A 24,561-nucleotide genomic window follows, 5' to 3' on the forward strand; every position below is an offset into this window, starting at 1 on the left:
GGCGCCCTCTAGCCAGGTGGACCGATGACCTTAAGAAGATGGCGGGCACCAACTGGATGCGGAAGGCGGAGGACAGGGAGCTTTGGCGCACCTTGGGTGAGGCCTATGTTAAGCAGTGGACAATGATTGGTTGTTGATATGATATATATGATAAGGGGGAGCTTCGTACAAGGAACAAACACAAACATATATTACAACTGTAATGTTGTATTTTTATATTATTTGCTCTTAAATAAAGTGAGGATACAAGAAGACATTCAAACTACGTAAAAAGATGTAAAAGAACGTTTGTATACAATGTTGTTTGGTAAAGTCTTTAAAAATCACTAATATTTTAATACACTTACGACCAATCCTTCGTATTGTTATTGTTTTATTTCTACAGAAAGATAGATGAACAAATAAGCTATTTGATTTTTTCACCTTTCACCATAAGCACTGGCCACTGCAAATAGATCACTTCTTATATTACAATACATCATCATGTCACCAACCATTGGAACCAAGATATCGTACAATACGACTGTAATAATAACATTTTTAAAATAACACAACAATACGAAGTGGTATTAACATGTGGAATCGCTTATTAGTTTGTTGGCAGCCTAACATCAAGAATATTAACATACAATTAACGGCTTTCAATCAACAGCCAATCGTTGTCCACTGCTGAACATAGGCCTCTCCCAAGGTGCGCCAAAGCTCCCTGTCCTCCGCCTTCCGCATCCAGTTGGTGCCCGCCACCTTCTTAAGGTCGTCGGTCCACCTGGCTGGAGGGCGCCCTACGCTGCGCTTGCCGATTCGCGGTCTCCACTCTAGGACTCGTCTGCTCCAACGGCCATCGGTCCTACGACATACGTGACCAGCCCACTGCCACTTCAGCCTGCTAATTTTGCAAGCTATGTCGGTGACTCCGGTTCTTTTCCGGATAATCTCATTTCTGATCTTATCCTTCAAAGATACTCCGAGCATAGCTCGCTCCATAGCACGCTGAGCGACTTTGAATTTGTGGACTAGTCCCGCAGTTAGTGTCCACGTTTCGGCACCGTATGTCATGGCAGGTAAGACGCATTGGTTGAAGACTTTCGTCTTCAAACATTGCGGTATAGACGACTTGAGGACTTGACGAAGGTTGCCAAATGCTGCCCATCCCAAGCGAATTCTTCGATCGGCTTCCTTCTCGAAGTTGTTCCTACCGATTTGTATAATCTGTCCTAGGTAGGTATATTCACTAACAACTTCGAGAGGTTTCCCCTCGACGTATATCGGTCCCGGCACGACATGCCTATTGAACATGACCTTGGTCTTGTCCAAGTTCATGCCGAGACCGACACACCGGGAAGACTCGCCTAGGCTACGCAGCATTTCGGTGAGTTGTTCCAGCGACTCTGCTATGATGACGATATCGTCGGCAAATCGAAGGTGTGAGATGTACTCGCCGTTTACATTGACTCCATACCTAGTCCAATCCAGCGTTTTGAAAACGTCTTCCAACGCGTTGCTGCGAGGACAATAGATGCGCATGCGACCATATTGCCGAAGGGGCGTATCCATACGTGTGACGACATACATCAGACCACTGCAACATCACCTGATCCATGACGTGGTTGATCAGGTGATGTTTGTGCTGCGTTTAGACGCATTGTGCACTCGCCACAACAGTTTCGGGGATATTACATACCCCTGTCTCACCCCTCTGCGCAGTTGGATCGCCTTCGTCTTACAGTCCTGGATGTGGACAGTCATTGTAGCGGCGTTGTACAGACATCTCAGTACCTCGATATATCTCCAATCGATATGACATCTCTGCAATGAGTCGAGCACTGCCCAGGTTTCGATGGAGTCGAAGGCTTTCTCGTAGTCCACAAATGCCATACACAGCGGCTGATTGTACTCTTCGGTCTTCTGCACAATCTGCCGAACAGTATGGATGTGGTCCACGGTGCTGTAGCCTGATCGAAAGCCGGCTTGCTCTGGGGGCTGGAACTCGTCAAGTCGTCTGGCGAGACGGTTCGTGACGACTCTTGAGAACAGCTTATACACGTGACTCAGGAGGGAAATTGGTCTGTAGTTTTTCAAGAGGGTTTTATCACCTTTCTTGAAAAACAGTACCACCTCACTCCCGCTCCACGTTTCCGGGGTCTTGCCATGTTGGATGACGGAATTAAAGAGGCTTGCTAGCTCTTTCAGGACCGGAGTCCCGCCTGCCTTAAGCAACTCTGTTGTGATTCCGTCATCTCCCGGAGATTTGTTGTTTTTAAGCTGTTCTAGAGCCGCCCTAATCTCTCCTTGGTCAACGACCGGGAGCTCCTCGGAGTAATGGCGCATAAGAGGGGCGCGCTGGTCATCAATACTGATTCCCATGGGTTTATCCGATCTTGAAGAGAACAACTGCCCATAAAACCTCTCTACTTCTCCGATAATCTCAGGCCTAGAGGTATCGACCCCACCATTTTCAGTTTTAAGTTTTGTCAAACGCGGCCTCCCAAACTTGCGAGCGAACACTTTCGATCCCCGATTTTGCTCAATCGCAGCCTTGATGGCACGGGTATTGGAGCGTCGGAGATCGCGTCGCGTCAGCGTTTTTATTGTTCGGTTTAAGGCCTTATCTGACAAAAACGATGGTAGTTCTCGTCGTTTTCTCATGAGCTCGAGTGTCTCAGCAGAGAGTTTTGGTGCGTTGTCTCTTCTCTGTGGCGGAAAACACTTGCGGGATATGTTTTGCAGTATTTTGACCAGCGTGTCGGTTCTCTCATCAATGCTGCTTATGGTTTCCAACGCGGTGAATTGATTTTGAAGTTCCATTTGGAACTTTTCGGAGCCTTGAGCAGCTTGGAGCATGGTAGGTCGGAGAGTAGACCTCATCATTCTCGATCTTTCGGCTTTTAAGTTGATATTTAGAGTGCCTCGAACCAAGCGGTGATCACTTCCGGTATTAAACCTGTTGATCACTGAAACATCTCTAAATATGTGCCTTTTATTCGAGATGATAAAGTCTATCTCGTTCCTTGTCACGTTATCGGGGCTTCGCCAGGTCCACCTCCTCTGAGGCTTCTTTTGAAAGAAAGAATTCATCAAAAAAAGCCCCTGCGCTTCGAGAAAGTTTACCAGCATTTGCCCCCTGTGATTTCTGCAGCCCAAGCCGTAAGGTCCGACTTTCGATTCACCGCTATCTTGTACTCCCACTTTAGCATTAAAGTCTCCCATAACAACATTGTAGTGGGCCCTCGAGGTGTCGTTGAGGGCCTTTGCGATGTCCTCGTACATCGCTTCGACCACATCATCAGAGTATGTCGAAGTTGGCGCATATACCTGTACAACTTTCAGGGAGTACCTGTCGGAAAGTTTTAGGACAAGGTACGCTACCCGGTTCGACACACTACTGATTTCCACAATGCTGCTAATGAGATCCTTTTTGACTAGAAAACCGACACCACCCTGGGAGAGGTTATCACCTTCGCGGAAGTAGAGTAAGTTACCGGACTCTAGAGTTATCGTGTCCTCCCCCTGTCTTCGGACTTCAGATAACCCCAGTATATGCCAGTTTATATGACTTAACTCTACTTCTAATTCGGCGAGGTGATGGTCCAGCCTCATCGAGCGTCCATTATACGTTGCCATTTTCAGTCGTTTTATACGGTAGCCTGCCGTGAACCGGTGATTCTTAGCACCCCCTGCCCTGCCGATACCGCGACCGCTAGCTTGGTCGGGCCTAGCGGGCTTGCCGGTAACTGGGGGCCTTTTTTTGGGCGCATCTGCCATTTAGGGAGGTGGTTTGCCCATACTCGCCGCGCTGGGCAGGCGTGTTGGCGAGCGCAGTAGGGAGTAAGATGTTTATGGGAGGGGGGACGCTGCTGCCCATCCCCCCTTTTCCCCGTCCCTCAGTCGCCTCTTACGACACCCACGGGATGAGATTGGGGGAGTACTATTCTAAGCCGGTACTCCAGGTATTAACGGCTTTACTTAACATTAATGTTGTTTGGGTTGTAATTAGTCAAGAATTGTTGTGTCTTCGTCTTTCAAAGGCCAAATTAATGATGATAGAAAGAGACAAATCAGTGCTCGATAAACAATACTTATAAGTAAGGCGGTTAGATCATAAGTCTGTTAATGTAGTATAAAATTATTAGGTAAGAGTACCACTTAATGTCAGATGTATCTATTACACAACAAATTGTATGAGAAATTATGGTAAACAATATTGTTTTGTTTCAAACAAAGTACAATCCTCATTCCAACGTACACAATGAAATGGGTATAATTTATTTCTAGTGTGAAGTATTATTTCTGTTATAAGCCTGTTATACAATATGATTACTTTAATGTATATTTTGTTTTACGTAACATAACTAATATTCGTATCACGCGCGTAACTTAACGTACGTAGGAAAAACTATATTTTATGCTTTCAGGGTAAGTATATTATATACTTACATTATATAAGAAAAGACAAAGGAAATATTTTGTTTTTGGAATACATTTTTATAAGTCCGTGAAGTATCTTCGCATGTAACAGATTTATGATGTCTGTAATGCTATTTATTTAAATTGAAATTTTAAAAGCCTCATAAGCGTAGTGTTCCAGATTCGAATCTAGAGTGTGGCCTATAAAAGCTACTGCGTTTTTACTGTGAAAAAATATATGTCGTGGTCAGTTGAGCTTTAACTGTATTATGCTTTATATCGAAAGCTGCTGTAGATGTGTGTCTTTATTTAAAGCTGCTGTAGATGTGTGTTTTTATTTAAAGCTGCTGTAGATGTGTGTTTTTATTTTTATTTATGTATGTGGCCATATTTTTTCAGTAAAGTACAGTAACAACCTGTGAATGTCTCACTGCTGAGCTAAGGTCTCCTCTTCTTTTTTTTTTGAGGGAAGGTTTTGGTTATTCCACCAAGCTGCTCCAATGAGGGGTGGTGGAATACACATGTGACAGAATTTCAGTGAAATTAAATACATGCAGGTTTCCTCACGATATTTTCCTTCACCATCAAGCACGAAATGAATTATAACACAAATTGAATTCATGAAAATTAATTAGTGCATGCCCGCGTATGAATCCACGTTCATCGGTTAAGATTCCCACGGTCTTACCACTGGGCCATCATGGCCATATTTTTAACTAAATGAAACCTAATTAATTATTAACAAATCAAAATTACAAATAACTAATGAACGAAATATGACCGTATGAATTGGCGATAAGAATGCTAGTAGCACTTTCTTTTCTTTCCCTGTGAATTCTCCCACCAAAATAAACCATTTAAATATATTATCTACCTATATATAGACCAAAAGCGTGAGACATGCTATATATATTGGGTTTGGTTTTCGATATTGGATGATATTTGTGTGTGCATATTTATTATAGTATTTAGTAGTATGTTATTAATAATATAATAAAACTAGTCGAGCCTTTAAACGTCTCAGTACAATAGATAAAGGTAGTTAGATCATTATGTTTTGTTAAAAAATTGTGCTATGCTTACATATAAAAACATACAAAACACACACACATGACTTTCTATCCCCCATCTAACATTAACAAAAATATATATAAAAGTCTTTGAATTTAAAAATAGGATTGAGTTCTATTTTGGAAGACAATTTATAGTATAATTTTTAAAAGTACACAGACGTTAATCGGTTGCTAAAATTCAAAACGTGAATACAAAATAAATATTCAAGAATTTCGTCAAAATATTCAAATAACTTTATGTATTATCTACGTTACGTCTTCGCCACGATTTTCCAATCAGAAAGTCACTTCGATGTTAGAAGTTTTAATGGCATTTGGGAAGGAAAAACCGCTCAAGCGTGAATTATTTGGTACCGAATGTATCTTTAATACAAGTTTAGTGGAAAACAAACCGTTTTCTTTTTCATATAAAGTAAAGACCGATTCGTCTTCTACATTATTGAAAATATATTAAAAGCTTCTTTGCGTCATATGTAGCATCGTTGTATGTCTATAAATTAAAAAAATATATTATTTTTATTTTTACTTGGATTTAGCACATCGGGGTCAAACTGCCCACTCATCAAATATCCTACCACCAAATAGAAATACTCAGTGTTGTTTTGTTACGGCTGGAAAAGTGAGTGAGCCGGTGTAATTGTACAAGGGATAACGGATTTTAGTTCCCGAGGTTGATGGCGCATTGGTGATTGAAATAATAGTTAATATTTCTTACAGCGTCAATGTTTAAGGGCGGGGGCGACCACTTACCACCAGGTGACCTATTTGCCCATCGACCTAATTATTTCATAAAAATCTTTTCACTTCCCACTTTTCACTTCCCACACTTCCCACAGCATTGTATTTCAGATATTGTCCAGAAATCACCTAGAGCATGGATGAGATCACTGTAAGTGATGAAGTTTTTTCATTATTTATATTGTATCAGCTAACTTTTTTCAAAATTAAAATTTTAGTTAAATTTTAACTATTTTTATAATTATATATGTATATACCATTTAGGTAATAATAGTATATAAACATAATACAAATAAATAATAATTGTAACGTATCATTTCATTACCTATAATAAGATCCCACTGAATTTATTTAATATTTTATTTATTTAAATGCGTGCTTAGTTGGTGATCTAATGTGCGAAGGAACAAATAATGAGTAAATAGACGTCGTATTGTAAAATGTTCGATTCCGGATTCTTATAATATTCTTGACCAACGTCCATTTATAAAAAAATACTTCGTTTCATCAAAATTATGAAATCCAATTGGCTCGTCTCGGTAAAATCTACATTACGAAACGGCAGCTTTACATTAAATTTAATCTTGTGAAATGATTGAAAGGTGCTCGTAAGATCGTACTTGAATAAAGTATATCAACATTTTGATTAATCCTTATTATATTATAATAAAGCTCTAACTGATTCTTTGGTCATATCTGGCTTACAAGACCGCAGATACCGAGGTCTTTAGTTCAAACTCCATATCGGATCATTAAAGAGTTATTGGGTATTTCTCTTGAGAAATTCCCAGTAGCAGCCTAGAGTCTGGAAATGAAGTGTTTGCACTCCTATGCCTTGGAAAGCGCGTTAGGCTGTTGGTTCTACGCTTTAAGCATCTCTCTCTCTCTCTCACTCGCTCTTTCTCGTCGTATCGGATTTGCTGTCCCGTTTGATTATGAGAGAGGGATGAGGGAATATAGAGTACATTTATATGTTTACACTTTAGCAATATAGTACGGCTATTATAGTGCTTAGAGCTTTGTTTGAGATAGGCCGTTATGGCCAATTTTTATTTATTTTCGTTATAATTTTTATGCGAGTCATATTAATGACATTGAAACATTATTTATAATAATATTGTCTGTCTTTACATTTATACTTAAACGACTTCTATATTGGTTTTAAAATAGAACTACAAAACTATGTATTCAAAATATTACTAATAGTCCTATTTTCATAAATTTAATGCTTTTGTTAGTTGTGGGTCGCTTGATGACTTGCAATGCTTATTGAATTTAAGAAAGATATACTGCATCTTTAGGATACATTAGAAATATTTTATTGAATGTGTGACATTTCTTCTTTCGTTTCGCATGTTTCAAATTATCTAAAATTTTATCTCTATAAATTTTAGATATTAAACAAAAGCAGCTTTTGTAATCACGTTTTATCAAGTGAATAATATTTTATCTCTTTATCCAATTCTATTATAACTAAAAGATATTTAAAAAATATACTCTGAAGTTATCCTCTAAAGTTGGTAGTAAAATCGAGACTGATGCAAATCTACAATTTTTTTGTCGAAAATTATTCGTCTGTAAAGTAAAATTTATTAAACGAAACATCCTAATATTTTAAGTGGAAATACAAATCAGTGTTCAGTTCACTATAAAATCGCTTAAAAGCATTTAGTTTTATACCAGCTTAGCTAATGATTCAGTTAATCTTTATAGAGTCAATCAACAATGTATTGCCAATGGTCCAGTGGATAGCTTATTTAGGTTACAGATGGTAAAGTGCTGGGTTAAATCCCTGGGTCGGGTCAATAAAACATTCCATATATTTGTTTTTACACAACCATCTCGTAAAGCACGAAAAGCTATTGGTTCTACCCGGAAATTACACCGGTCGTGTCAAATCGCGATGCTATCGAATGAATGAGTTAGACTACAAGACAGCGAACCTGAAATTTGAACGGGATAATTGTTTGTTGTAAGGAAGCATATTAAGAAAAAGCCTTGGATCGGTGAGATTGCGCTTTCTTTAGACTGTATCATGGCGAGTGCTCTGAGAAATTATTCTTTTATTCCTGCTTCCCCTTACCTTCACAAATCTACGCGTGCTGGCTCCCGATGTTACCGCCTAACTGTGACATCAATTCCATCACGGACGAAGAAATTTAGCAACATTGATACGCCCTCTATAAAATAATGTTGGTAAGTAACTAATTAAGAAAACAAATATGACAAATTTTTTGAAGCTGCTTCCTTACTAAATAATTGACTAATAAAATAACTGACTTGGTTTTATATCAAATCTCAGAACAGTTTCCGTTCAAATTGCGTTGAGTCTTGTATTTTTTACATTTTATGTTTTTGATAGGATACTACTATATAATACTACGTTGCTATATCAACTTATGACATTAAGTCAGATATGCTGATTAAGATTAAGACTGGTGGTAGGGTTTTTTTCAAGCTCGTATGGGTAGGTAGCACCCACTCATCAGATATTCTACCGCTAAACAGCAGTACTTGGTATTGCTGTGTTCCGGTTTGAAGGGTGAGTTAGCCAGTGTAATTACAGGCACAAGGGACATAACATCTTAGTTCCCAAGGTTGGTGGCGTATTGATGATGTAAGCGATGGTTAACATTTCTTAAAATGCCAATGTCTATGGGCGTTGGTGACCACTTACCATCAGGTGGCCCATATGCTCGTCCGCCTAACGATACTATAAAAAAAATCCTCGTGGTCTGAGTAATAAGGTTCCACTCTTAGGGTACGCACACTTAAATAATTCCGGAGGATAATCCAATAACTGTATATTCATGTTAAGGGCTAAGCGAAAGAAAACAAAGGGAAATCTTCGATAATCATAATTTTTCAAAGACAATGTTTCCATTTAGAATTTTCCACGCCCCATCGTAAGAAATAAAGTCGAATTATACAATTATATCATATTTGAATCGTTTTCTTATATAATGTATAAAATTGAATATTATATAGAATAGAAAATATCACGCCACTTATTACACATACAAGGTTTTATATACGAGAATATTTGCAAATATGCTAACGTAAGTATTATAAAAATATTGTAAATTACTCAACAAAAAGAGTAGAAAAAAGGCTATGTATTGTTTAGTTTAGTTGTAAAGGAGAAAAGTACATATAATAAAATAATTTGATTGATAGTATGTTATCGTGTCACTTGTATAGAGAAGCAAATTTTTAAGATAAATATTTTAACTAAAAACACGTATACACTACAGTATAAGTATAAAAGTGGCGACTGACCTGTAACATTGCAACTTGAGCATTCGCATTAATCAGAGTAGCCACCGTATCGTTCGTTCGAGCTCCGAAAGCTCGGCTGTGGTCTGTCGAATAAAGATTTTGAATCTCGTTTTTCCACGAAATCATTTAAGTCCTAATCATCGCATTAAGCACGTAACGCTCATTTTAACAGACAAATTGTAATGTATAACAAATTTAATTCAAATGCAGTTTTTAAAGTCCAAATGGATTCATATTTTATATTATTTAGGGATATTAATATGGTTTATAAAGTGAAAAAAAGTTTATTGCATTAGAAACGTTACGTTACGTTTGGAGCACTCAACGTTGACCTTGAAATTTGACACTTTTTGCATCAAAGAAGTTTCATTTCTAAATTTGAATGATACTTTTATATTATGAAGTACTTCATACATCGAATAATTGTCATTTCATAGACATAATATCCCTTTGAAGATGAAACGTTTCCATGAAATTGTAAAAATGGCAGAAAATATTTATGCTAATGAGTTATATTACAGCTCGTGTCAGACTCGAGTGATATTGATTTCGGCTTTCCATCTTTAGTTCCGCTTAGATCACGTAAAATTTGTAAAATTATACACCCTTTGAAGATCTTTTGATCGTGTAATCGGTACACCTAAGGAGATAAGGATAATACATAAGATAAAGTCAGATAAAAAATTAAAATCTAAATTATTTTCCATTAAATATAATAAAAGTAAAATGTTTTGGAAGATAATAATATGTTATAACTCAAAATATATATTTTAATAACAATTGATATAGATAATTTATGTTTACTTATAAAAATGAGGTTATTTGTGAGAGATTACGAACTGGTTGATGTCTTTACCTGTAACATTAATGCATTGTTAAAATAAGATTTACTTTAAATAAAATAAGATAATTTTAAGACGAATAATACAGAGATATAAAGATATAAGACTATAAAGACATTAAACTACTCATAATAAAAGAATATTTCGTTTTAAATTCTAGAAAATTCTTCTATGAAAATGTGCTTTAATGCCATCCAATAACGATGCAAGTTTTTAAACGAACGTCTTACGGCATTCAAGGACTAGGAATTACAATTGCGCACAGCATGACTATGAGCGATTAGCGGAATGGTAGTATTTTATTTTATTATAAGGCTTTTTGCATAATCATTGCACTAATATACATTGGTAATATATTGATATTAATAATTCGTATGCTCTTGGTTTTGTAACACAACAGTAACAGTCTATGAATGTCACACTCCTGGGCTAAGGCCTCCTCTCCTTTTTTGAGGAGAAGGTTTCGAGCTTATTCCACCACGTTGCTTCAATTAGGGTTGGTGGAAAACGCATGTGAGAGAATTACAGTAAAATTAGAGTGCGAAGTGAGAAGAGTGCAAGTTTCCTCGCGATGAAAATTCAGTGGTGCTTGTCCGGGTTTGAACCCACAATTATCGGTTAAGATTCTCGCGTTCTAACCACTAGGCCATCTCGGCTTACACACATACAATATAAAATAGTTTGGTTTTTTTTTTTTTGGTAATAGGGCAATTAAGAGTTTTTTATAGAAGAGTTTGCTAATGTAACAGTTCTCCCGTATTTACAAAAGAACGTAAAATCGTTAGACCGCTTGGTATGCATCTTCTCTATCGTGGTCAATGAGCGTGTAAGAATAGAATACAGAGCACTTCTTAGCCGACACCCTTGAACGAAATAGTATCTTTAATTCAGTTGGCTAATCTTCGCAATTAGTTGCCGCGGTCTAGATGAGGTCCATTAGGCATAAGTTTTTATTATTAAATGAGTCAAGCTCAGCGCAAGCTCATAGCTTTTATATTTAGAAAAAAAAATCGGCAACAGTTTCAAATGTTAGAAAGTTAGCACTAACGGATATAGACATTTGTATGTTATTCGACTTTCCATAAAAGATGAACATGGAACATAATAGTAAGTAAGTCTACTGACGAAAAACTTCCATTCGCATAATTCCAAGATTTCTAGATAAAATCTTCTGTATTATTGTCAGATGGGCCGTTAGAATAAATTTTCCCTATATTTATTTAAGAAATTGACTTCGAGCAAATTCCTTTATGTAGCATTTTAGTAGCTAAAGCAAATAATTTGTACAAATACTTGGGAACTCAATACTTCGATGCTTAGAACACTTACAACCTTTTATATCCACAATTTGACTATGGAACGGTGGTATGGAAATTATAGGAAATATTTCCATCAACCGACGGTAGAACTTTGATAATTCGATGCCGCATTCTTCAATTAATAACAACCATTATTATAAGCGAGCACTTTTAAATCATCATGTCGGTATGTAGATTCTACCGAGAAAAACTCGCAAACTCGGTAGTAACTTTTAACCGCCAATAATTAAGCAAAAAAAAGATCCAAAACATTACATTTATTTTTCTAAAAGTTATAAATCTATGATGTTTAAATAGAATTTAAGTATTTTAGAGAACGCTAAAATACTTAAATATTTTCCGCTTCGAAAGCGTAAACTAAAAAAGAATAGAAAGAATTCATTGAAAAACAGAAATACTCCTATAAGTTTATCGACATTCTTTCAATAATACAAATGTAAAGGATTTTAAAATACGACTATGTAAAAATTTATTACAATTGACAAATCCATACGATGGGAATAATTACAATTATATACACAGACACACATCAGATGGTATTTACTAACGACAACCAACATGACCGAGAATAGATTAGGCGCAGGATCAAGGCGCTTTCCAAGAGTTTCTTCACAAAAAATCAATTGACTTTATATTGGCCCAACCTTGGTTTGATCTCGAGACTTGTATCTTATAAGCCTTGGACTCGGACAGGCAGTCAATTATATATTCATATCCCAACCACATACACAGACTCTACATATGCATACACTACTCACACGATGTAAAAAATCTTGATCGCATTTGCCACTGCACGAGCAAACAACCCGCATTGGAGCAGCGTGGTGGAATAAGCTCCAAACCTTCTCTTCAAAAAGAGGAGAGGAGGCCTTTAGCCCAGCAGTGGGACATTCACAGGCTGTTACGAGCAAACAAACTCACATACAAACTTATTGTAACGTTACCACAGTTATCACGTATTCATCGGACGTACGTAAGCCTCGAGAATGTCGATTAAAACTAAGGTTCATGTTGATCCTTCTAAGTGAAGAACAACGAGCAGATGTTCAGCTTCTCACGTTAAATCCGATTAGAGAATGGGTTTCATAGTACTTTTAAATCAAAAATTGTTTAGACCTTCGGTAGGCTTATTAATTTTTTATCTAGATTTTAAATATATTTTTAAATAATACTCTTATAGTTCAAATTAATACATTATTTGCGTTTATTTATATAAAATCATTTACTTACGATATAAAGTAATAAAGTAGAAATATTAGAGTAGTATAGTAGTAGTAGTAAAACAGCAATACTTGATAATGTTGTGTTCCGGTTTGAAGGGTGAGTGAGCCAGTGTAATTACAGGCACAAGGGACATAAAATCTTAGGTCCCAAGGTTGGTGGCGCATTGGCTATAAGCGATGGTTAACATTTCTTACAATGCCAATGTCTAAGGGCGTTTGGTGACCACTTACCATCAGGTGGCCCATATGCTCGTCCACCTTCCTGTAATATTTAACTAGTGAGATAGTTCACGAATAAGAAAGTTTTATATAAATAAACTAGCAAAAAGTACTAAAATTGATTAGTATTATACTTATCGGATAATAAATTTCTATTGAGTTTGAGAAATATATTTTACAAAATGCGTCTTATTTCTTGGTTTAAGTACACAAACTAGATCATCTAAGTAAAGAGAAAACAATTTCAATCCATCTGGCTTGGTGGTGCGTGAGTCAAGCGAAGTAGAAGCGCCTTATTTAAAGCTACTGCCACACACATGAAACCGAGTTTCTTTTAGCCTGTTAGATGAAAGTACGCCTAGAGTCTCAAAAAATTCTTATACCATACACACACCCTTACTCTTTTTTACCCTTAATTTAAGTTTTAATATTTATACAATTAAATTCGTATATATTGTAAGCAAAATAACACAATATTCTATTGTGTAATAAGATTTAAATTTATTAATAGGCAATTTTAAAAATTCAGGCGGAGTTTTGATATAGAATCAATTCACTGTACGCAGGGAGAATGTTTTGACTGTCGAGTCGAAGACTTGATATTATAAGCTTACGTTTTATTATCGAGAGTATATTTATTAATGGTCGCTGATTCTATTTAAATTATTATAATAATATATAATGTTCGCGTAAAACTTTGTGCTTTTAGACTTCTTGGTTTTTATGGGCCTCGATATTCAAGATATAATCTAGGCAGTTCTTTTCGATTGAATAAAAATAGTTTAAGTATCTATAGCGTTACACTAAAATAAAACGCCGTAAGCCATATTCCATAATATGAGATATTTTTTACTTTTCTAAACACGTCCGCTGCGAAGCTGAGTCTTCCTATTAGAGACGATGAATGAGCATCTTATTGAAGTTTCAAGTCTGAAGTAAAAATAATACTGTAGTACTTTTGTTCTTTATTGTTAGCTTAAAATTTTGTCTTATTAGATAATTTAAGCGTTAGTGTTTTTTTTTATTTAATGATGTCGTCAATTAATAATTGAGTGTAATTATTATTGCATTATTTATCGTCACGATCACCATGTTTCAGTGAATTTAAAAAGTAATAAATCTTTGTTTGCTCACAATATATATAAATCATTTAACAAAGAAAGGGAAAATATTTTAATAAACCAAAAATATAAGAAAACCTAAAATTAATCCTTGTACCCAATCTTAGAATAAATCAGGAATGGAGATTCCATTCCATTAATGGTATTGTTAATTTCTTTTTGAATTTATGAGATCAAGTACTTTAACTTAATGTTTTAGCTTATATATTATATAAAACCCATTCGTGTTCTACGTAAGCTTTAGATAAATAAAGAAATATGCTAATACTATTTTATGATTTTTAATCAAATTGAATATCATTTCAAAATGCATATATATGTCTACGAATTCCGGCACTCAGTTGTCGAACGACCCCAAGTAAAACTGAATTGCTTACTATGAAGAATATTTTTAAAGCGAGGCAAACGAGAAGTCGTGATCATTTTTAGACACTTAACCGCATAAATGAGATATATAGCTGAAACTGCTGTCACATTAACAATGAGTTTTAATTAGTTAAATAATATTTATTTTAGAATTAAATCCGTAGAATTGTTAATTAAAAATACTTTAATATACAAAAGTAGACGTAATACTAAAAGAGAATCAATTTTTTGGTACCGAATGTTATAATAATATTACTTAGCTTACTCCCGCTTTTACGCGCGCAGCTATTAGTAGAAAAAAGGACAAGACATGATTCTGTATTATTAAAATAATTCATTGACAAGACTCAAGACAGCCGAGTCAATAGAACGCGTGAATAGAAATACTAACCAAAAACCAGTTCATGTTCTGGAAACCACCCTCGGACCTTTTTGTGCTTAATTGTTCTTATAATTCAGTTATAGTCCGCGGCGAACAAAAATATCACCAGTAAACTAGCCAAATACTTCTGAATGAACTAAGATATGCAGTATACTAGTTTTTTTTGTCATCATGACAAAACAATCATCATGACGAAACACCTCAGACCTGAGAAGAACCGGCGAAAGAAAACGAACTCTTTTTTTTTAATCAAAAATTTTTACAATTTTTTTACAATAATAAAATATTTATATTCGATACGGCCAGTGTAAAGTCGTTATACTTTATGCCACAAAATAATTACTAACCCTGTGTAGTCGGGTAATAGAAGTAACAAATTTATGGTTGCTCCTATACATAATATGTTCATGTTTTACTGTTACAAATTATATCATTTTGTGCATTAAAAACATTCCTGTGTTATTAAACTCAAGTATAGTATAAAGTTTTATTCATATATTACTTGGCGTATTTTGCAAGTCATATCTTTAATATTAAATGCCATGACATGAAACCATGGCTAACGCGTGACGCTGGCTTAGAAGCTTACGGGCTTACTTACAATAGTTATTTAGCTAGTAATTAATTTTATTTTATTTATTTAAAAACTTTTTGCCCACCACGTTGAGTAGTATGACAAAAGGCGGACTTAATGCCTAAAGGCATTCTCTACCAGTCAACCTTTAGGCTAAGCGGAAATTCGTGAAGGCGGTAATTAATAGTCACAAATATACTTACATACAAATATAACAACAACAAAGAATATATGAATAATATATACATATATATATATATATATATATATATATATATATATATATATCTATATATATACACGCATAAACATATATACACATATACGTACACACACACATATATATACACATACATTACATATATACATACTTACATACACACACAGATATATATACATATTACATATGAATAATAATGCATTTTAGATGTCATAGATGAAGAGAACTAGGAGCTTTCTGACAAGATATGCTCACGGAGACGAGACTTGAAAGTAGGTCTAGAGGTGGCTTTCCTTATATGCTCAGGTACTTTGTTAGATAATCGGACAGCTTTAACGGAGTAAGAATTAGAAACAAAACCAGAAGTGTGAATAGGAACAGAAAGAAGGTAAGAATCGTTAGAGCGCAGCTGACGATTGTGATCACCGCACAAAAATTTGAACCTCCCTTTCAAATAATCAGGAGAGAGAGAAATAATTAGTATGGCAATACTGTGTCTTACTCTTCCAAATGTCAAATCAATAATGACAGAAAGAGATAAATCTATGTTTAACTAAAAAGTCGCTAAACAACACTTTTTTTTTACGCTGGAAAAACGCATCACGCGTTTCCCCCACGGGAACAGTGGGGGAGGGGGTATGTGGGGCTTGCCGATGTCCGAGGCGCCGAGTGCGCCCCGAACAACGGAATACCCACAAAAAACCAGCGTTACCCTTTCCGTCATAACGAGGAGCGCCACGGGATCGCTTGCGCATGCTACCGCGACGCTCTGACGGGTGGCCTGCGTATGCAGGCCTCCATTCTCTATGGGGATTACCAGGGTACTGAGAACCCCCTAGTCCCAGCGACGCCTATTGCGGCGGAGGGTGAAACAACACTTATAAGTAAGGCCGTATGTAATTATTTTTGCTAGAATCTATTATTCATACTTCCCACCAATACACCGCATATTTCCCTTTTTCGTTTTGGTTGTTATGAATTTAAATATTGTTTATTATTACAACAACTTTGGAAATACTTCAAACAAGAAGTGTAATACGTCGTACACTAAAGCCTGCTTTAAAGCGCTTTAATATGAGAAATTCTTTACGCTCAATACCTCCTCATATACGAGTATGAATGAAAGTCATATTCTTTATCAATATGCTATTAACTATTAAATATGAGAGATATATTACCACCAAATAGCAATACTCAGTACTGTTTTATTCCTTGAACCAGTGTTACTACAGGCAAATTGGATATAATATATTTATTTTCAACATTTGTAGCGTATTGACGATTTGTATGGTTAATAATTATTTCAGGGTCAATATCTATGGGTAGTGAAAATTAACCATGAGGTTACCTTTTTTAAATAATAAAATAAGATCAATGCTCGTGATATTTTTATTTGAAGTCTTAATGGCTCAAGGGCTTAATGGCATACGAACTGCCATGTGAGAAGAGTTGTAAGTTCAATCCTTACTATTTGGCTATAGTCTCACTCAATCCCAGCATAAGGTTTACTTACTGAATGGAAAAATGAAAATATAGCTTGTCTAACAATTTTTTGAGCGTGAATTTAAATAATAATATTTTGGATAATATAGAAAGTTAATCAGTAATTTTGGTAAGTAATATGAGTTATAGAATGAAACGTCAAATGTAATCATTTCAACAGATAAGAAATCTGCAGCTTTGTTTTTATAAATAAATCGTTTGTTAAAATTGTATTATATTGTTTGTCCAAGCCAAAGTTCTAAAAAAAATTATTTTACGAGCTTTTTTCATTTACATTTTATTCATAATTGAAGTCAATTAATTTCACCAATGCTTTGCTACATCATATAAGCATATGTATGTTGGTAAACACTATGATGAACTTTCGAGAACATTGTTGAGAACATGTGGTAAGTGTAAATATATCTTATGTGTCCATAGTCGACTTAGCAATTATTATTGCCAAATCGAATATAATGATGTGTTCCGCTGAACAAAGTTTAAATATGAATATTAAAATAAATGTAAAGCATTTTCTGCTATGCAGTTATATATACATTTGTGTTATATAATATATAACACAAATATATAATTTATGAGACGTCCCACGGCTGGGCCAAAGCTTCTTCCACTCCGTTTGAAAGAAAGTTAGGAGCTTTTTCCTCCACGCTGCTCCAGTGTGGAATGGTGGATAAACTATAAATGCAAATTAAGGACATGAAAATTTAATGCTTTCCCGGGTTTGAACCCAAAATCTTTGGTTAATATTCAGCCGTTACAATCACTTTTCAGTGTGACACGGCATATACATACATATGACCTGATAAGACTCTCTTGATGTTCTAAAATTAATGTTTCTTTATATGGAATAGAAAGTTCAAACGTAAAAATAATTACTCTTTTATCTATTAGATTACATAGGTATTTTAGTTCAGTTGTCTTAATGTCATTTACTTTTATAGTTATAAATTGATACGTCTTGTTTATTAATGAATCATTAAATGTACATTTATGAATTGCCCAATAGAAATGTATTTGTATGTTTTATTATAAAAGCGATCACCTGGATAATGAATGGATTAATTGAATTTGTTATAACAAAAAATGTATGTTACAATTTTATTACGCTTCGTGCTTTTACAGTGATTTTCATTATTCCAATTAAAGTAAATATACTGTTTTAATAAAACTAATAATTGTTAACCGATCTATGCAATTTTGAATTAAGCCGGTTATTACGTAAGCCTCTTTTAAAATTGTTCTTTTGTTCCCGCCTCAATTGAAATGCTTAGGCTGTGTATCAAATAAAAAAAAATGAAAAACGAAAGTCGTCTGATCGCTTTCGCTGAGAGCAAATGGTTTAGTTCATTTCATCCGCAGACATTTCGATTCAGTGAAGTAAGTGAGAATTACGCCTTCATCGTCAGTGGACATAATTGTTTATCGTTAAAACGTAATATTCATTAAATAGCTTCAACGTTATATTTATAATAAACGTTTAACGTTAAATAGCTTCAACGTTATATTTATAACGTTATATTTATTATAAACACCTTCTAATAAAATTTTAATATTGATTTAAAAATTGCTTTCATAAATCTTTAAATTTTTTAGGAAGCAAATAAGCCCGATCTAATTTGTCATCACGCAGCCTCTGCTGGTGATGTGCTTAGAATCTATTTGAAATTTGAATATATAAATTAATATAGAGATCGTTAACAGAATCAGTTTCAATCTTATTGTATAAACAGGAAAAGCAGAGAGTAACTTATAACAACAAGCCATCGACTCCGCAAAGTCAATACATTCTTCCAAGGTTTGTCGTTCAAACAATAAGATTTCCCGAATATTTTAAATTCTCCGATTTATAAATTCAAAATCTTAAATTAATAAAAAAACTACATATTGCACATTCTCACTGGTGTTAGAGCTTTGTGCAAGCTCGTCTGGGTGGGTACCACCCACTCATCAGATATTATACTGCAAAACAGGAATACTTGGTATTGCTGTGTTCCGGTTTGAAGGGTGAGTGAGCCAGTGTAATTACAGGCACACAAATCTTAGTTGCCAAGGTTGGTGGCGCATTGGCTATGTAAGCGATGGTTGACATTTCGTACAATGCCAATGTCTAGGGGCGTTTGGTGATCATTTACCAGCATGTGGCCCATATGCTCGTCCGCCGTCCTACTCTATAAAAAAAAACCTAAGCATAAAAAAATACAAAGAAACATTCTTGCAATGCTACAAAAAATGTAATGTAATATATAAATATAACAATAAACCTGATATTTTTACTTAAACAGAAACCTTATAAAGTAATTTCAAAAAAATAATAATCAGAAAATATTATTGTTGATAAAAATCGTGAAACTATTATTTGTTCATCTCCATAGAATGCAGATATACAATTATGTACATATATATTAACGAATTGAGTATAAATCTGATTAATTTTGTTGCCGGTTTTTCTCAATATCTTTAGTCCTATCCCAAGACAGTGATGGCTCTACATTCAATATAATTATGTAAAACGATAATATAAAAGCTTATAAAGAGGAGGACGCTTCTTGAATAACAAGTATTTCAATTTTGGTTTTTTAATATCAATAGAACGGTATCAGCTTCACTCGTAGGCAATCTCTATGATAGAAATAATAACCATTCCTTGTGTAAAATTATATTTTCTTTATACCCCATAAAGATAAATTGTTAATCGCTTATCTGATTTTGCATGGTCAATTCAGTTTAAAGTTAGAAATAAAATATTGTTTGTTATGTACTTATAAGAACAGTATGTTTATACTTATAACAAAAATTATTAATGACAGTTCTTTTATCTTTACATTTTTTTCCTTTACCTTTATTTTTTTTTTTTTTTTTTATATCGCCGGGAGGGCAAATGACTCTACTCCACCTGATGGTAAGTGGTAGTAGAGTCCAAACGCGACGACGGTCAGTACAGACGGGAAAAACGTTCTGCACTAGCCGCCTTCGCCTTGCCGGCCCGCAAGATGCCTCTTCACGCCTCGTTTGAAGGAACCCGGGTTGTAAGAGGAGGGGAATACGTGAGCTGGTAAGGAATTCCATTTTTTGGAAGTGCGACAAAGAAAGGAGTTGCCAAATTTCTTTGTTCGCGATGGAATTGATGTCACAGTTAGGCGGTGACATCGAGAACCAGCTCGCGTGGACTTAAGAAGGAAGGGGGAAGCAGGAATTAGAGAGAATAATTCCTCAGAGCACTCGCCGTGATACAGTCGATAGAAAGCGCTCAGTGCTGCTATCTCACGACGCAATTGTAAAGGTTCAAGGGTGTTTATAATCGTAATGCTAAACATGATAATGTTTACAAATAATCTAACGCTGTCATTGGGTTTTTTTTTTGTATACTACATTTTATTTTTATAACGATAAAAAGCTTATGGAGCTTACTACATTTTCTTTTCGCGAAATATCACATCTCCTGTCGTATGTCACCAATACTTTAAGCATATATTTGTCACTTCAACCAGTCGCTGCGGCGCTGTTAAGACAGGACTACTAGACAATACTACGGATTATTTTTTGCCAAAATTAAATACAATACCAATGGTCGTGGTAAGATAGAAAAAGACTAAAAATTAGATAGCGTATCTAGACGGGCGTTTGAGAGACCGAGTGAAATTTGAAATTTTGCTGACTTTAGACGTTCTCTTAAGTTGTAGTAAGATATTATTTAATATATTTATTATGCTTGCCGATTTTTCTCTTTCTGATGTATATTTCATTCGAAAGAAGCATTGCGTATCCATACAACCGCTACTTTGTTTTCTATTAAAAGGGGAACCACAACAAAGGAATAATTTTAATATTTTAATTATGTCTCTTGTTCCTGTAATTAAACCACATTTACCAGCTACAGCCAGTATTTATTAATTAAATCCAGATTGAACTGGTTACAACTAGTTCTACTACGAGTAATTGTTACCTGGTGTAATTAATTATAGGTGAACCACTTAAGCATTAAATTAAAGCAATCTCCTTACTTGGAACGAACTAAAATTATCATACATTTGGGGTAACAATCAAGAGTTCTGCTCTTAAAGATATTACATCTACAAGGATACGATCCCAGACCTAAATAAATATTTGTTTCCAAGGAGAATCAAACGACGAGTACAATATATAAGAGTTCGCTTTCAAATGCTTTAAGCGCTTAAGAAATATATTTTTTTCAATCATAAAGGCACCATGATTTTTCACTTATATAAATGAAGATTCTACGAATTTTCGACTTAATGAGCACTTTAACAATTGCATACTTGTCCGATAATTAATTATTATCAAAATATTTTAGGGTAACACTCAAAATAATTTATAAAAAATGAAATCGTATGGAGTTTGTAAAATAACAACTCAATTTAGACGTTACTGTAAATTGTATAATAGACGCATAAATTTTAAGAATTTTCGATTATTTTATATAAAATGTTATCTATCATCCTATTGCAGTATACTCGTATTGTGTTTTTGTATTTTAAGATGTATCTATGTACAGTTATTTATATATATATATAAAAAAATAAAATACATATTACAAATTTATATAAAAAAACACGCCGTCTAAAAGATTGTCCTGTGGCATTGTACCCAAGACGCTGGCACTATTGCCTCTCTGCACATAGTTTAAAATTAATACATTAAAATATAGATGAAAAAGATGTATTTAAATAAATACATTTTAATTTTGTAGTCATTTCAAAAAATTCAGGTTACCTAGTTAAATTTTCAAATCAAACTAATGATAATTGTTTACAATAGTCGTAATTGACATTTTAATATAAAACAAGGGCCTTGTGAAATGAACGTCTATTAAATCATGTTTCAAGTAAAAAAATATATTACCCTCAAGATGCCAAGTTATTAATGGCGTATTGGTTATTACAGGGGAAAATATGGCGCCGTTACTCGTATGTCAATAATGTCGGACCTTCGGAAAAATATCATTATTTTTTTATTAGCCAAAATAGTTTAGGCAAATCAATACTGCGGTTTTTACTGCTTCCTACCGATATAATCTACATTCCGAAGTGATAACTTTAAATTTAATTTAATCGTTGTAAGAGCATTTTTAAATAATTTGATAACTGGAAAACGGCATAACGCTTACTTATGCTTCATGCGCTTCCTTTTCGCGGCCGCTCTATACTCCCTTCTTTTTGAGTGAACTATTTCACTCTCGTTGCTATTATCAATAAAAAGAAAAAATATTTATTTTATTTATGAAACTATGTTTTTTTTTACGTAACTAATTACAATTATTTCAATAACCATCAATTTCGATGTTTCAGATCTGCTGGGCGTGCCGCGATAGCCACATTAATTTGAATATTGAAATCTTGCAAATTTCCATTGATTTAAACTGCGATCGGTTTGAAAAATGAGAACTGGCAAAGACATTTAATGTTTTTTTCCCCCATGTTTAATCGATTTTTATTTTTAAAATATATTAATGAAAGCAATCGTTTAACCAAGAAAGGATATTTATAAACACACAAATCTTATAACAACCTTTACGCATGCAATCGACATTTTACAATTTTCTAAATCTAGCAACTTTTTTTTAGATTATATTGTAAATCAATATTAATATAAAACCAAAGCATTTAAAATATTATAACATCAAAAATATTTTAGAATTACTGACAAATGGATAATCGATATTATTTTAATAACTTTAATATTATAGCAAATTAAATATTATATCTGAAATAAATGAAAAGTCTTAAAAAGTCATCTCTTTTAAAATATATTTTGTCAGAATCTTTTTTGATAAAGACGAACACAGAACTCTTTTAATCAAAAAATATATATTTAAATGCGCACTCATATATTAATTAACTGCAAAAAAGTATCACACAAATGATTGTATGTTGTACACGAAAAGGTGAGTTCAAAAACATATTGGTGTCATAAATTTCCGTCGAAAAGATATTTTAAAAATAATTCTATGTCCAAAGAAGTATGAGTGAATTAATTTCATAATTGATTTTGTTTCGTTAATGAATTCTATTGTCAAATGGAATGAGAGAATCTTTCGCTTCCTTATGTGTTTAGATTAAAACAATTTGATATTTTCGGAACGAATTGCGTTTTGTTATTGTTTCATTTTCGAATCAGTTCTATTAAAACAAAAGTTCTTATCTGATGAACTGAACCAATAAAATTTTCGATTAGAAATGATGATTTTGTTAAATTAAACTTTATTACAAAAATATTAAAGTTTTATTATTATTTAAAAATTATAAAAAAGTCCTTGGTTTAATGCAACTTTTTTTTAATTATTGACTTACAATAATTTAAAGCCGAAATATATTTTACATAATATTTTACATATATATATTTCTATTTTCTCTATGAAGAAAACGCATTTTTGAAATCTCATAATTTAAATAATTATTAAAAGGATAAAGTATTGTGACAAAAAGAACAATTAATTCCAATATTTTCAAAATCCGCACAAAAATCGCAACATTGAAATCCTTGTAATTTTTTTCGCCTACCCGCTTTTTATGAAACAATTTACCTTTTCTTAGATAACTGAAAAGGCTACGAAGTGATGAAGAAAATTTGCTCTTAAAATTACTGAAATTATAAAGAAAGTTTATAAATAGCCGAAGTGATATATAAACTATATAAGCAAAATTTTCAAAATATTTTACCTAATTCGCTGCTGGTTTCTGCTTCTATGACCTGAGCGACCAGGTCTCTAGCCCTCGTATGTAGCCGCGTGAAATGAACCCTGGACCTCCCATGCCTGATCAAAGTTCGAGCATGTCTTAAATGTTTCACATCACTCTTAAATTCACAGTGCACTAAAGACGCAAAGTATATGAATATTAGTGTCCGCATCGTAAATAACACGTGCGAACGGCTCGAAAGCCCGACTACTACTGACGGCAGAATTGCGCCCGAAGTTTACCCCGACGTATTTTTTTTGTGTCTTGATTATTCGAAATTCAAATTTAATTTTATAATTTGTCATGTTTTCTTTTGAGATATAACGTGTGTATACGTCTTTTGTAATTTCGTAGACAGTTAATATGGGCATATGTAAACACGCGCGTAGCATTGTGAACGGATGATTTTCTTAAACCCTTGAACCGTTAGCGAGGATTAGTAACATTTCTATATGGAAACCATTACATTATTAGTGTTTTGAACTTATGTTAATCGTACGTTTGTTTGTTTTGATCTTGCGAAGACAAATTTCACCTATTACGTGATGTGCTTAAATTTTGTTTGGAATAAAAAAAGTTAATAACATAATGGCTCATATATCG

The 24,561-nt window shown here is 34.2% G+C and overlaps 1 protein-coding gene across 1 annotated transcript in view; it reads right to left on the bottom strand.

The window, feature by feature from the left end:
- The window catches only part of LOC126781805 (probable G-protein coupled receptor 158), a 186,782-nt gene extending 162,432 nt beyond the window's left edge, over positions 1–24,350 (bottom strand). Inside the window, exons 1-2 of the mRNA XM_050506854.1 lie at positions 24,284–24,350; positions 23,941–24,093 (exon numbers count right to left, since the gene is read on the bottom strand). Of these exons, the coding sequence (XP_050362811.1) occupies positions 23,941–24,093; positions 24,284–24,350 (220 nt within the window). The remainder of the gene's footprint in view (positions 1–23,940; positions 24,094–24,283) is intronic.
- Between the last annotated feature and the right edge of the window lie 211 nt (positions 24,351–24,561).

This window comes from Nymphalis io, chromosome 1 (assembly GCF_905147045.1).
Source record: "Nymphalis io chromosome 1, ilAglIoxx1.1, whole genome shotgun sequence".
Classification (NCBI taxonomy): Eukaryota; Metazoa; Arthropoda; class Insecta; order Lepidoptera; family Nymphalidae; genus Nymphalis; species Nymphalis io.